The sequence below is a fragment of the Seriola dumerili genome, unplaced genomic scaffold, assembly GCF_002260705.1.
Source record: "Seriola dumerili isolate Sdu_G_001 unplaced genomic scaffold, Sdu_1.0 BDQW01000138.1, whole genome shotgun sequence".
Taxonomy (NCBI): domain Eukaryota; kingdom Metazoa; phylum Chordata; class Actinopteri; order Carangiformes; family Carangidae; genus Seriola; species Seriola dumerili.
This window is the reverse complement of record NW_019174393.1, coordinates 13,087,342-13,103,309: the sequence shown is the minus strand read 5'-3', so window position 1 is coordinate 13,103,309 and position 15,968 is coordinate 13,087,342. Positions and strand designations below refer to the sequence as shown.

The 15,968-nt window shown below is 40.8% G+C and overlaps 1 protein-coding gene across 3 annotated transcripts in view; it reads left to right on the top strand.

Annotated features, from left to right (window-relative positions):
* Positions 1–15,968, top strand: part of gramd4 (GRAM domain containing 4) — a 51,326-nt gene that overhangs the window by 22,893 nt on the left and 12,465 nt on the right. Inside the window, exons 4-9 of one of the 3 annotated variants that reach the window (XM_022749207.1) lie at positions 7,531–7,651; positions 11,932–11,993; positions 14,008–14,143; positions 14,639–14,664; positions 14,887–14,978; positions 15,788–15,879. In XM_022749207.1, coding sequence (XP_022604928.1) covers positions 7,531–7,651; positions 11,932–11,993; positions 14,008–14,143; positions 14,639–14,664; positions 14,887–14,978; positions 15,788–15,879 — 529 coding nt within the window. Of the gene's footprint in view, positions 1–7,530; positions 7,652–8,073; positions 8,298–11,931; positions 11,994–14,004; positions 14,144–14,638; positions 14,665–14,886; positions 14,979–15,787; positions 15,880–15,968 lie in introns of those variants that run through there. The other 2 variants (XM_022749209.1, XM_022749208.1) reach the window with 2 other exon arrangements.

Here is a 15,968-nt window from a genome sequence, read left to right as displayed (position 1 = left end):
TTGCTAAGGAACTTCTCTACTGTCATAGGTGAGCTCTGTTCTACAGGAAATGAAGTCGTCGAGGCAGAATGGGTCCTGACAGTTCAGTAGCAAAGGTTAATGTAATTGGATATTTGAGTTTGTTATGCCTCTGCCGGCAGCAGCTGTGACCGTAGGCTGGAGTGGCCAGAGTGTTAGGGCTGTCCATCCATCTGTCCGTCCCATTCTCGTGAATGTGATATCTCAGGAAATGACAGAAATTTAGTTTCATTTCCACTTGGACTCATGGATGAAGTTTTTAGATTTTGGTGGCCATAGGTTAAATGTCAAGGTCTCATTTTGACTCATAGAACACGTCTTTGGCCATAGCTCATGATTTCATACACTAATTATGACATAAAACACACATACCATTTATTGAATTCCGTCAAAGTCTTCACTACATATGTTGTACAAGTCTAGACAGACATGGATGTAAACTGCCACTGGTTGGTGGAGGCGTACAGCCACAAGGTAGTAATTCTAGTTAAGAAAAATGATGTGTGGAATGTGCCTGTAGTTCATGAAACCTCTGTATTAGTGAAGATAACATTATTTTGAGTTTAGTTTCTCTCAATGCACTTAAGTCCATGTTATAGTTCTTTATTTTTATTGTACTGTCATGAGTTCGAATACAGTAGTTTTTAGTCATCATTCAGTAGCTGTAGCAGAGCGTGTGAGAATGCAACAGGTGGCCATGTGGGTAGAGAGACTAAGTTCTCAGTGAAAAATCACAGGCTCAGTGTTTTGACCAGGCAGCATGCCCACAACATACTGAACTGTAAATGCTCTGTCTGTGTTTTTAAGTAAGACACTGAACTTGTATATGTTCACTGTCACTGGATTAAAGGAGTAGTCAAATCCCTCAAGTCAGTATCAAGACCCTTGTTTGTTTTTCTTACTGTTTCCCTGAAACCACTTGGTTCCCAGTGCTTGGTGGAGGCTGCAGAGCCTTTGACCAGATGACTGTGATGTAATGAAATCTATGATGTGATTACTGTTCTCCAAACAAGCAAATGCTATCCTCCCTGCTGACACAACATTGGATTATGGAACTTGTTTGTCTAGATTATTTATTGCATGTTTATTTCATCTTCCATTATAAATATTTGAGCATGCACAACAGACAGTAACATAAGAGAGAGAGAGAAGACAGACATACTGTTACTCCCCACACACCGCCTGTCAAGGAGTCTGGCTCCGGACAATGTGAACAAGAGGTCAGTGAAGACACAAGGCACAAGAAAGAAAGCGTGTTGTTTTGATGTGGCAGGGAGCCTGTGAAGTTTGAGATTGAGCCATGAAGTCAACATAATGTTGTAGTGGGGGAAAAGTGAAACAAGTGAGTGAAATCTAGGTCACCCAGAGATATCAGGGCCAGAGTGGAAGGAAGCCACTGAGAGGAAAGAATTTTAAAAAGATACAAGACAAAAGGAAGATAAATTACAGTACTTGCTCTTTGTTCACTCCAAGGACAGTCTGAACTACAAGAGAATAATTACAAAATACAAAACTGGACAGAAAAAAATGAATAAATTATGGACTATTATTATAATTTGACATTGTAAATAACTTAAAAACACTTGTTTTGAAAAGTCACTTGCAGAACGAGGGCAGTATGAACAGTTAAAATGTGATCTGCTGTTGTTGAAAATATGCAACAGGTTTCATTTCAAAGGCAAAGGTGAAAATGAAAGATGATGCCTCACCACTGAAAATAATAATATTGTAATAATGTTGTCTGTGTAGAATAGGGGATAGATAAAGCCTTCCTCAAACTCTCCACTTGTCAGAGCTGGGTTTATATTGTTTTTTATACCTTGTCTTCCCCTTCTCTTTGTCCTTGGTCAGTGTCTTGAATGGCGTATTAACATCTGCAGATTGGCAGCAGGCCACAAAGCTCAACCTTCCCTTCTGTTCAAGTCAACTAGTGTTGTGGCAAATACTGTGGTGAATGGGAACAATGTGAGGCCAATGTGAAGCGGCTGATTCTCCCCCTTTCTCTCCCTCTCTCTGTGTCTGTCTTTCTCTGAACCCCCCATGCCCCCACCTTCCTTTAATGAAAGGAGCCATTGTCTCTGGCCTGGATTGAAAAACTCACACAGTACTTTTCCTTTGAGGTCTTAAAAAACGTTGCCTGCTTAGATGAAAAGCGATTTGCTTTGCTTGCGTATGTACAGTACTCATGCACAATCATGCTGCTTCGCACAGATATAAACATGCACAACTAAGAACACAACAAGCACATAACACATTCTCACACATATGTACACGACCAGTCATACAAACCTATACTGACACATGAACATGCGTAATGCGTGTGTGTCTGACAGCTCCAGTGTGCACAGAAATCTCAGATTCCAGGCCCTCTTGGTCTGATGGCCACCCAGCAAAGCCCCACCTCTCTCCACCTCCACTGCCCTCCTTCTCTTTCTTCCCTGTGCCTAACACATTCATACCAGCTCCGGTCACTGACCATCACTCTCAGTGCGTGGAGGCCAATCAAAATAGTATCTTGCGTTGCTGGTGACATATTAGCCTGTCCTTTCTAGATGGGACATGTAAACATGGAGGATACACCTAAACCTTGACGGGCTTTGAGGAGTTTTGAGGTCACTACGTAGCAGACGGTGCAAAACAAACTGGACCGGACCTGGAGAACCTGCAGCTGTGGCTCGATTTCAAGAAAGAACCAAGGCGGCCACTCTGCCGTCCCGCTCCTGTGTGAGTGTCCCGGGAACGGGTCGACTGCAGAGACGGATGGCTTTGTGCATGGAGGACTGCACCTTTGACAGTATTGAGCTGCTTTACAGTGGAGCTGTCGATAAGATTAAAAGCCATAAAAGTAACCTCAACCTCAGTAAGTTTCATCAGCTTCACCATCAGGAATTTATTGTAAATTTGTCAACTTGAATAATTAACCAGCCTTTGTTTGGAAACCACACTGAACTGTTTAAAACTCTTATCATCAGGATTTAATCAGTCAAACAAGCCTCTGTTAGGTACTGAGAACAACCCCAGCCTCTTTTTCATTGGAAAATCAGTCAACATAAAACAACCTCAGGATGTCCATTTCAGTCTCTGTTCACTAGATAATCTCTGTCCCACTCATATAAATCTTTGTCATCACAAATATCATCAACCTCAGCAAGTTGTTAACCCGTACTAATTGCTGTCCAACTAAAAATAGAAACACTCAAGTTAGTAAGTCTTAGTTTTACTGCTTTATTGCTATTCAGTGTAATGGTGTTGATTTTGAAAATGATTGTGCCATGTAAGAGATATAGTACTAGTAATAATACAACAAAACTGATTTCCCCCTTGGTCAATATCACAACAAAACTGAGTGTACCTTTGTTGCATTGTATACTCTGTGCAGCTGTTGACCACTGCACCAACTGGTTACATATTGTGATTTCCACTCAAGGCTAACTGCATGAACAAGGTTATAAAAGAACCTGTGAACATCACAGCTTTCTCAGTTTTGGCCTGGGTTGTGTCTAATGCAACATGACGCCACATAGTACATAAGATGATGATAAAAATGAAAGAGGATACAAGAGCATCTGAGGCTACTGATGGATAGGAAGAGCCTTGCTACCAATAACAGAAGCTACAGTGGTTGTCCTTTGTCCTTCTTTCTGCCATGTACAATTTGCTATTTACACAACCTTGCATTGAAAATCAGATGGGTAAGTTCCTCTTACATGGCACAAGGATTATCTGTGGAAATTGGTGCAAAGGACATTGCATGAAGTCAGCCTCTACAGATGGCATCCAAGAAAAAATCCATTGCATGAAAGGAGCCTGATGAATATTGGCAGCACATTCTTTGGTCAGATGAAACCAAAATAAATTGGTTTGGATCAGATAGAGTCCAGCATGTTTGTCATGGACCTGGCCAGGACTACCACAGTGACTGCAGAGTGCAAATTTTCAATTTTGTACAACCCAGCTGAGTGTAATCAACTTCTACTTTCGTGAGAAAGTCAAGCACATGCTGATTAAAGTTTTGTTATTCCATTTTGGCACCATTTATTTAGACAAAATTGACTTCAGCCCATGGCCCCATGTTAAGATTATATCTAAAAACTCACCTTTCAGAATATTTTACTCAACTTCAGCACAATTGTTGAAGTACAATTTCACTATTTCTGTCTTCTGATGCACTGAATCTGCTGCATTACCGAGACTAAACTAGACAACATTATCACCCATTGGCCACAGTCCCATCCTGATATCGTAATTTCAGAATATAATGTATGTAACTCTTATCAAATGGCTGTTTTTTATCTTTTTTTTTTTTTTTTTTTTTTTCTAGGAGATTAGAGTTTCATGGAAGGCCTGTATGAGAGAGAAGGTCAGCGCTATTAAAAGTGACATCTCCTGGCATGGCATTTAGCTAATCCCCTGCCTGTGTTACAGATAAATGGTCTAGTTACTAGCCTTCATTATGGCCAAAGAGACCTTGTGATATGGTAACCCAGGATGAAGATTTATATATAGAAGACTGCAATCCAATTATAGAAGCAGAACTGGCGTGTTGACAGTATTATTAATATTCTATCTGATGTAGAGGCCCTCTGTGGAACAGGAAAACGATTGTACTCTATCTCTCTCAGTCTGACACACATAGCATATTGTGTCATTCTGTTCTGTATCACACACTTGTGGCCCCCACGTCTAATACGGTATTATGGATTATTATGGAATGAGGCATCTCCCTTTCTGGTGTTAGGAGGGATATAGTCAGTGTGGAAGTAAAGACCTATGGAGAGGAAAAGGGTGGAGAAACAGGAAAGGAGATGTAGAAGATCCTATATACACAGGAAAAAGACAAGGTAAACAAAGGGAGTTACATACAGTATGGGGGCAGGAAACTGGGGGGAAGGAAGGGAGTGAGTGTGGTGAGATTAAAGAGTAAAAGGTAAACAGGTTCTGGGGCTTGAAGGTATGGACAACAGCACCCTCTTTCAGGTTATTTTTTGGATGTACAGTCCACAACTTTATTGTTTCGGTTGAGTCTTACCGCTCTCATCAACTCCATTTCCAAAAGCAGCTGTCTTTAACCTACTTGGCACAGCAAACTGACACAGTTTGTGACTAGCTAGTGACCATTGTAAGGCACCATAAAATGCAGGAGCTGGTAGAAACCAAAGCAGAGATTAAAAAAAAAAAAAAGACTGATATTGCTGCTTAGCTTTGCATTCAGTGCAGCATAAACTACTGATCTAGTTGTGTCTATACCACCCATAGTACGTTGCTGCTGCTGTTACCCCTTTGTCTAAAAGGTTTACAGTTGGCTGTGGATCTCCTGGCGCAATGCAACCTAGACAGTGCTAAGCTGCTTAGCCCATAGCAACCTTTGGCCAGCCTCTTGCTTACGCTGCCTCTTACGCACACACAGACGCACACACATTCATTCTCTGTCTTGTTTACATACATCAATACCGGCACTTCTTATTCTTATTTTAGCAGATTGGGAGAGGGAAAAGGCAAACTGAAAAGATGGGGTGGGGGGTGAGAAGAGTCATATTATAGAAGAAGTAAAAGAGGAAAGAATCTTGCTTTATGTTTGTGGTTTTCCACCTTAACGCCCCAATGAACAAGGTTTTCCAAAGAAAGGCCAAAATGTAAGCTATAAACTACAAATGAAAATGACAAATGTTCAAAGCAGGTATATTACAGTGTGCGGAGATACAGTATATGTCCCCTCTCAGTGAGAGCACCCGGGGTTGTAGCCGATGCTGTAGCTGCAGGAGGTGCTGGCAATGAATGTTTTATTAGCGTTAATGGGAAGAGATAAAGGACAAGAGTGAGTTATGAGATTAGGTGATGAGAAAGAGAGAAAGAGAATCTGGCAGATAAATTCTTGTAATATGAATCCCCTACTGTCTGTGTGATGAAATGATCTCAGGATAAAGAAACAGGGACATGGTGATGTACACTTTCATTAGCAGGGGATGCACAGCTCAGCTTTTATATCACTGTCTTTAATGTCAGGTAGAAGAATGAGGTTACGAATGGTCCAGGCAATACTTGTGTTTTAGGTTGAAGAAATGTTGATGTCATTGCTCAGTGGCACAGCTTGTTCTTCTGTTACCAATACCATATAGTGTTGTTAAGATGCATCATTTTCTTATAAATCCTCAATAAAAACATCATACTATCAATCAAAAAAGTTTGTCTCTTTTTATATGGTTATGTATATAGGAAGGATTTAATCTGTGCTTCTGGCTGTTCTTGTGCTTAATGTTGTAGGCAGCTAAATGGATTCATTCATTTGTGCCTCTGCACATGTGCCCACTTTTATTGCCTCCCCTCCTCCAATATTCATGTGTCCCTTTAGTCAGGGACAATAGACTGAGAGGAAACACCGCTGATGTTGCACCCTAAGCTTAGAAAGTCCTGATACCTGATACCACTTGATGCTAGGAGCTGACGAGGAGGAAGAGTGGGGGACAGGTGAAGGTGAAGGAGACGGATGGAGGGAGAGACAAAACAAGAGAGACACATGCAAGTAGAGGCTGCTTTTTAGAAATTGTCTCCAGGTCTATGACTTCAAATTTGGTTCCACTTTCAAAACATTTTTGTGACCTAACAGAACACATTTTTGGCCATAACTGAAGAGTTCATTTGCTAATTATAGCACGATTTAACACAAATGTCTAATAGGTTAAAATGATGAAGTGATGACATTATATATCCAAATGGTCAAAAGTCAACTTCACTGTGACATATATGTATAACATAACGAAATGTTCTGCAAAAACACTTCTGGTCATTATTTAATGCTGTAACACAGAAACAGAAGGGGAGGTTGTCACCATATTTCCTGGAACTTGACTGGTTGGTGAAGGCATACAACCGTGAGGCAGTATTACTAGTTTTTAAATAAATTGTCTGTTTTAGTGAATTTGAAGTTGTTATTCCCAAATATATTGAAATAATGGCTGAAATGTTCCACATGAATTCACGTAAATCAAATTTGAATACATATCGGCTTTTCTGATCTGCTGTTGCATTATGAAACACCCCTCAGGTCGCCTGGGACAGGACAGGTCTGCTGTCTGTCCCCAGAGTCAAAACTAAACTTGGGGAAGCATTGTTCAGTTGTTATGCTCCACATAGCTAGAACAAACTCCCAGAGAACTGCAGGTCTGCTGCAACTCTCAGTTCTTTGACATCAAAGCTGAAGACTTTTCTGTTTGCCTTGCCTTTGTTTTTAATTAAATCAATGAATTACTAATTTCTTTCACTGCACAGTAAGTTTTACCATTGTATCTCTTTTTTTATTTTTCAGTAATTCTTTTTAATTTCTATCTAAATGCTTTTTTTCTGTCTTGTGTTACTTTTACTTTTTGTGTTGATGCTGTTTCTATTGTACTTTGAATTGCCCCGTTATTGAAATGTGCCATCCAAATCCTCTTGCTTTGCCTGTTGTTTTCCTTTCTTTATTTTAGATTTTTAATATTAGATACTGATCCTCAGTGTTTTTGTGGTGTTTTCCAGAGGAGGAGCTGAGGAAGCTGCGGGAAGAGACCAATGTGGACTCCCTGCGGCAGGAGCTGGAGAGGGAGCGAACCAAGAGGATAGACCTGGAGCAGAAGATGAATGAGGTGCTCAAATCCAGGTAAGACAGGAAGATGGAGAGCAGAGCGCAGGGACAAGAAATGGGGATTAAATGTGCGATATGGGAAGTAGTAACGAAATGACATTTCAGCTCAGAGTTTATTACAGGTCAAGTTGCATGGTGCGTGCGTGTGTGTTGTGTGTGTGTGTGTGTATCAGTCCTGGTGCTACCCAAGGTTTCTGTTATAAATAGAGGCCTCAGCAGCTTAGTAAGTGGGGAATTCCACAAGGTGCGTGCGTGTGTGTATGTGTTTTGACAGAGATAGACGAAGAGAAAAAAAAAAAACAGAAGCAAGTCACGCGCTGGTATGTGTCGCCAAGTGCACACTGTGACACAGTAGTTATGCTGGTGTCAGGAAAAGCCTGCGTCTCTTTAACACCAGCCAAACAACCCTCGTGTGCGCATGTTTGGCGCTGCCTGTGTGTGTGTGTGTGTGTGTGTGATCAGATGATGCTTCTGCCCCTGCCAATGGTAAATTCCACTGGTGCTCTCCAAGTGATTACCAGCAGAGAAACACAGCCTCAAGAATGTCAGAGACACTTCAGGATTTTGTGGGAGGTGAACTAATGGACCATGGAAGTTTTTCCTCATTAAATCCTTTGTCAGCAGTAACCAACTGGAGAGATGCATGTGAAGATAGCAGACGGTAAACATATTTCCTGTCACTAATATTGAAACAGCCCTGAACAAGACACTAGATATATTTTGTGAACATAATTATTAGACCTGAGATTCACCAGGAAGTAAATCACTTTAATATTGTTAGCAATTTTTGTGGCTTGTTATATTAGAATAATGCACTAATATACAGTAAAATGTGATAAGTAATGAAGAAAAAATATGTACAGGCTGGGCACGATCAGCCTGAAAATGGCTTAGGGTTATGGCTCAAAAGAGGTTTGATACAATACAAGATGGTAGACATATTAAAGGACAAACCAACAAAGTATTAAGCTGATCCATCAAAAGCTGCCTGTTTCAGTTCTCCTCTAAGTCTCTGGGACTCTGCTGGAGGGATGAACACCATTCCTATAAAAGATTTCACTCTCCAACACAGTAATGCAAAGTTTACCATAGGTGTGTTGTTCGAGTTGAGATCACATGATTCACCTCACTGTCATACTCATCACCATTCACTGATACCTCATGCCCTGTAGTGTTTATGTAGCTTTTTCCTTCAGTTTGTCACCCTCCTGTATAAAACAGCAGCCCTTCCTGTATATGCAGTGGCAGTGATAGTTGTATGGTTATTAGGGTCTCTCTATATATATATTTTCTAAGTACCCAAACATTATCTATCTTCTCATTTTCTATTTTATAAAAGTTTATTCATTAAAGGAGTCATTACATCTAATCTGATGTAACTATGTTATGAGTTGTGTTATGTTGCTTTTTTTAACTGTGTAATGAATATGTGTGGTCTCCACTCTGGCCTACTTTATCCTCCATATATCCTATAAGTCATTTGTAGAAGAAAGCTTCATTGGTGGTTAAACTTTTCTTATTTTAAATGAATTATCATGCATATAGATTTCATATTTTTTATACATAAAAATAATCAAACCTTTTTGTAATGGAACAATAAATGTGTTATTTATATATTTCTAATTATTTGGAAACAGTGAATGAAATTATAATGAATGAAATAATGAATAAAATAATGAAATAATAAATAAAGTAATGAAATAAAAAAGAAAAACAGGGGAATTTCAGTCTGTTTTTCGGAGTCTTCCTTTAGCACACTGGAATGTTTTTGAAGCCAGTCACAGACGCGTTGGATTCGACTCCTTTTCTTCACCTCTGTTGTGGTGTTGGAGGTTTTTCCACCTCTTCCCGCTGCTCTGTGTGACCCTGGCTCATGGTCACGTTGTCCTGCACTGCAGTGATGACAGCAGGTTCATCAAGGGGGATCTGAGGAGCTGATGGCAGTGGAGCCACAGCAGAGGCTGTAGCTCATGTCATATTTGATGCCAGTGTTGGCAAGAGGTTCAGCTCTCAGGGTAAGAAGAGTTGGTGGAAGAGAAACAGCAGCACAGTCTGGTTCTCCTGTTGGTTCTGTGTCTTCTTCCAGACAAGACTGCAGTCATCCTGTTCCTCATCTGTGGGGCTCAGATCAGCAGACACTGCTGCACGAGTCTGAAGCTGGGGCTGAAACAACGCACAGATTTCCCCGGTTGCAACATGAGTGATGCTGGTCAGCATGTCTGTTGCGAAGCTCCCCAGTTTCCTGACAAGGACATCCTCAGTGTAAGCCTGTCTGACCTTTGTGTTGATAGACAGGACCAAGTTGTCCCTGGTGGGCAGGAGAAGCTGATCTGTCGGAGCATAGTGGACAGAGCATTGGAGACCTGGTCCAGAACAGCGTTTGTGATGCTGACAGCCATTTCACTGAGCTGCTGGGAGGGCTTATAGGGGCTTAGAGGAGGCACCCAGAAGCCCTGCAGAACTCCGGGAACCACCTGGATCACCACATCCCGTGGGCCAAGTAGCTTGTTGCGGGGCGCCTCCTGCTGCTGCTCTGTCAGGGTCTTGGCATAATCCTGAGCCCCTTTAATGATCATTGAATGCTGAAAACATGGAGGCATGGCCTCTGGAAAGTTGAGTAACTTTGTGCCTTCGAATCCAATGTCTCTCATCTTCATGCTGGTGTTCACCTCCCACACCAGTGTCAGAAGAGTCTTGGTATCAGCATCACTGAAGTCTTCAACTTCAAACTCCCAGAGCTGCACTCTTAGAGTGCTTTTGCTCTGGTCCACCAGCAGGTCATATCCTCAAGAGTCACTGTTTTCCTGTTGTAGCTTGATAAGTTCAGCCACGAGTGCAGTCTGAGCCTTGTAAGAGCTGATGTTCCAGCAGAGCTGCAGAGCCCGTTTGATAAATGGCTGTGCCAAACGGCACCCTGATGGGTCTGTACGAGCCTTCCATGAACTTTATGAGTAATATGTTGCTGTATATCTGCAGAACAACATGAATTGTCAAAGTGACGACAAATTACTTAAAATGATCAGTTGAACTCAAACACAGTCGGTCCTTCAGGAACAGGAAAGTGTGTTCAGGTTGGAGAGTGTGTGAAGTATGTATGTGTATGTATTACTAATGTATTTATTCTTCATTTATTTTCAGTATTTCATTTATTTAAACACAAGCCTCCAGGCTTTTTCAGAGTAATTATTCCTGTTGGCCTCACATATATTTTAGGGCCAAGCAGCAAATGCTGCGGGATCCCTATTGTTTTTGTTCTCGTTATTATTATTCTTTAGTATTTTTCTCTACTAAAAGTGTTAGTGTAGCGGTCCATAATTTCCTAATAATTTCCACAAAGTTTCTTGGAAAGAACTGTGTATTTGGTGTTAGTTCCAGCTTTCACTTGGTACACTTCTAATTAATGAATTCCAGTTGATTATAAGTGTAACGTATAGAGACTCATGAAAAGTTTTCTGCAAACATACCATTAAATATACTGTATATGAAGGATACATTTCCTTATGATAAATGAATGGTGATGAAATATTTAACCAGGTGGAAATCGAACTTTTCTTTTAAATCATTTCCTATTTTCCTAATAATTCACACCAAATGACACAGTTCTTTTATGGAAACTTCTCGGAAATTATTTGGGAATGACAAATATAAAATATTACCAACTTACTGTATCTCTTGAGGCACTAACTTTTAGTAACAAAGAATTGCTTTGTATTTCAAGAGAGAAGATCAACACTATCTCTCTGTTTTCTTGGCCATTAGCAGAAAACCCAACGACCATAATACCATTAAAGTTGTTGGTCCAAACTATTGGAATGCTTTTTCGTCTTGATACTTGATTCTGCCTGTATGCCTATTTATTTATGTCAGTGCAACAGATGGAGAAGGACTCATCCATGTTCTATGTTTTGCTCCTGTTCACAGGTTTGCGTAGATTTGCTTGACTCGAATATACAGAAGTAAAAACTAATGTGTGAGGTTGTAAGTGCATGTTTTCTTGGTCTCTGTGTGGGCTCTTTCTTTCATTCTGTTTGTGTTTGTCCAAAAAATGTTAGAGACTTCACAAAGGCAGATGGAGACCGAAGTTGTTTTCCTTCACTCCCTCTTGTCTCTGTGTGTGTCTCACTAACGCTTTTGACAGTTGTTGATTTATCCAGTGCTGCAGCTCTCCACATATTAAAATGAGAACTTCCTGAGACCTGCCTGCTGTGTGACTGTAGCTCTGACAATAGAGAAGTGAGACTGACACTTGACCGATCTTCCCCCTTCTCTCCCTCTCTACTCTCTCTACCCCGCAGGCTGGAGGACTCTCCACCACAGCCTCCCCGAAAACAGCAGTCGCCCTCAAACAATGGAACAGGTAAGACCTTGGTGGAAAAGAGAGAGGGGGTTGGTTGGGTGAGCGGGAGGACAGGAAATGAGTAGGGAAGGAACACTTTGACGGCTTCCGAGTGTGGGAGTAAATCAAGAGGGCTGTGCGTGTGTGCGTGTGCGTGCATGTGCGCAGGCGAGCTGGGGATGTAGGATGTGTGTGGTGGAGAGCTTGTTAGAAACAGAGTGTGTCAGAGGGGTTCTTGGGTTATTCTAGGACATATAGCAGGGTGTCATGTGCATGGTAACAGAAATACACGTTTACGGGGTGATTTCTGGTGTGAAATCAGTTGTAAGAAGAGAAAGGATGCAACACAACAAACTGCATCAATGCACTGAAAACTGTTCCTCTGTGGAGGTTAATTGCTGTTATTAGTACAGATTTGCACTGCTATTGTCAGTGCCATAACAGTGTGTGTTTGTGTATGTGTGTTTTTCAAAATCTGTTAAGGAAGGGACCTCATTAGTGCAGACAGATGGTATCTGCAATGTGTGTGTTTATTTGTGTGTTTTGGGTTTTTTTGTCATGGTTTGACTTCCAATGACCTAGTGACTTGTGTGTGTGTGTGTGTGTGTGTATGTGTGTGTGTGTGTGTGTGGTTTCAGAGAGAGAAATGAAGGGAGAGACCGAGTAAAGCTAATTTTGGAAAATGGGTTATGATTGTAGATCATTTCATCTAGGGCAGACAAGCCCAAGCTCTAACTAGTGTCGTAGGTGTGTGTGGATGTCAGTGTTTTCAGAATGGATTAAGTGTGTGTCTTTGTGTGTGTGTGTATGTGTGTGTCTGTGTCTGTGTGTGTGTGAGTGTGTTTGGGGTTTGTTAGTGTGGATTAAAGGACAGCGAGAAAGTGAATGTAACATGTTAGATAAAGGAGAGAGGCTGAACAGAGTAATTTGGGCTGATGGGACGTTGGTAACTGTAAACTACAGATTAAAATGGCCTGTAACTGAATGTCATCATCAGCACAAAAATAGTTGTTTTCATAATAAATCTGTTGCAGGAAAAACAACCCTTTCAGAGCTTTAACTCTTCCATAATTACATTGTCTTTTTTATTCCATTGTGTATTTATCCTCTCTGTGAAATTTGACTGAGCTGCTTTTGTTTTTTCTGCTTCACATTCAGCCACTCTCAGTAACCTGTGGTAACTGTTCAGTACAACCACAGTCGTACTCACACGGCCCTGCCAGATGAATTCAAGTAGCAACATCAACACCACCAGTCATGTTAAGCGTGTGTTCATTTGAATCCATTTTCAACACTGGACATTGTTACAAAGGTGTTTTCAAGTGTTTCACTAGCAGATTTTATCATCTTATGCTGACTAGCATAAAACGGTTCATTTTAAACTAGAATGGTCATAATTATGACTCTGGCTACATAAAGTACATGATATTGTGCGAAAAGACTGAAGCTAAAGCTGCACGTCCAGGACAAAAAGTCAGCAGCCTCACCAGCTGAGAAAAAATGAAGCAACAACTTTGTTTGTGCAGTGTTGTCCTCATTTACATTTCACTTCAATATCATGAAGTTGTAATTACACAATGCAGAGGGCTTTTAATTTGAAACAATGGACAAAGTGGAGACATGTGGTGACACCCAGCCAAGGCGAGAGGGTGAGAGAGAAAGATGAGCGAAAGGTCGATTTAACTAGTTAAATAGATTTTATTACCTATTGATATTCACTTTGACCACCATTGTACTATGTGCCAGGTACAACCAATCCTTCCAAAAAAGAAGACACAAGCCTCCGAGTTCTTTAGAGTTTGTCTTTAATGTTTTTTTTTCAATTACTACAGCCCCATACACACTGCTTCAACATGTCCATGTCAAATCCAAAGCTTGACGGTTTCCAGTCGTGGCTAGGTACAGTTGCTAAGCTATGATAGGACAGTTGCTGTTAGTGGGCGGGGTTGAGCGTGGACACGGAGGGAATTGTTTCCCATTGTGTCAAACCTAATTGAAGGTGCTGATTACATCCCCATTCTGTTCTCTTTAGCAGATAAACAGCAGAAGGAGGTGTGGAGTTCGCGGCTGCAGAAGTGGCTCTACGAGCGCTTCGGAGTTTACATCGAAGACTTCCGCTTCCAGCCGGAGGAAAGCACCGTGGAGACCGAGGAACCGCTAAGTGCTAAAAGGTGGGAGAGAGCTGCTTTTGAATAGAATGTTAAGAGTCTGTCCTGAGGTATTGATCTGCGGTTGCTCCAGGAGATGTGGAGACAGAGATACTCAGGGTACACAGTCAGGAATCGGTATATGTATTGCCTTTATTTGAGAAACTAATTAAAATCATATAGTGTTGTATTTACCTTAGAGATGTGCTATACTGTAGCTGTCTCACTGCTGCTTTGAGCTATTACATTGCAGAATGTTGATTGCTCAATGCAATGTATTCAAATCAGCCTAGATTTAACAGCGAGGAGAGAAAGTTAGAACTCCTTTTCTCACATATTTTCTTCGTTCATTCTTTCTTCCCTCTTCTGTAAAGACGAGTGAGTCATTCCAGGCTGATGAAGGCCAAGGTGTCACCACCTCCACTCACACCCAAAGCAGCTTTTTCTTTGCGTGTGCGTCTGTTTTTACACAAGCATCTATGCGTGTTCTGACCTTCACTTTTTGTGTTTACCATTCAGGTTGACAGAGAATATGAGGCGACTCAGTGAGTACTCAAAACACAGATATAGAAAACCAAACAACTGAATTTAGTCTTCCATAACTGGTTTTCAGGGTGAAAAAATGTCCCTCACTTGGAAAAATGAAGTCTCATTTAAAGATCTACATTTATTTCACACATTTTAATGCTTTGAAATCAATACTGATATAACAGAAACAGTGCCATTTTTACATTAATCACGAATATATCCCTCTACCCTTGTTTCAGAGAGAGGAGCCAGACCTGTCACCAACTTCTTAAGGAACCTCTCCGCCTTATCTAACTGGCACTCCGTCTACACCTCAGCTATTGCCTTCATTGTGAGTACACTTTTCCTACTCATAATTCACAGCTCACTAACACATTATTATTTTAATTGATTTTCTTTTTTACTTAGATTTGACAAAATATCTCAATATATCATCATGTACAAAAAAGTGAGATCTATAGATTTACTCTGAGGCAATTTTTTCTTACACCCCTACTCCATGACAGTAAAATCATTTCTGCTCCATAGTGACAGATTACAGTGATTCTGCCAAAGACCACACAGGTCAAATCAGATCTTTGTTAATGTCCAGAGTCAGTGATTATGCTAAGTCATCTTCAACCCACTGGCAATACATGCCAAGACCATCTCAATATCTCAAGATGATCTTGTTCTAGTGTTGACAGGTAACTCTTATAGCATCTGCCATTATAAAGCCCAAAATGAAATGTTTGAAGTCATTGTGTCAGAACGAGCCTCCCAAATCATCATTAAAAGGAATCTTTACATTTATCTTGTCATCAGTTGGTTTTTTTTTCTCAGACTTAAAGCCACACAGTTTTCCTAGGCAGAGCTCTGTCAAATGAAGCTTGGTAAGGATAAACCACTATGGTGGAAGAGTGACACCTAAAGGAATACTTGTTATCAAAGTAGAATTTGTAATCTCTACAGATAGTTAGGAGTTTTCTCTCAGGGTGGATGAGCTGCTGTCTTGGTGAAAAAAAAATGAGTCATTGCATCAACTTATTGAATACAAATTCTGACAAGTGAACAGCATTATTGGCTGAATTAATTCAAGTTGATGAATAAAAAATGATCAATAAACCAAATGTATATTCTGTTGTTTCCTTTTGCCTGCAGATCTACATGAATGCTGCTTGGCATGGCTGGGCCATTCCCATGTTCCTCTTCCTGGCTATCCTGCGATTGTCCTTAAATTACCTCATTGCCAGGTAAAAACATTTCTAATCTAACCAGTAGACAGTCTTCTAGTAGAGGAGCCGTTGTCCAGTTTTTATTGTAATGTTACTACACTGCTGCC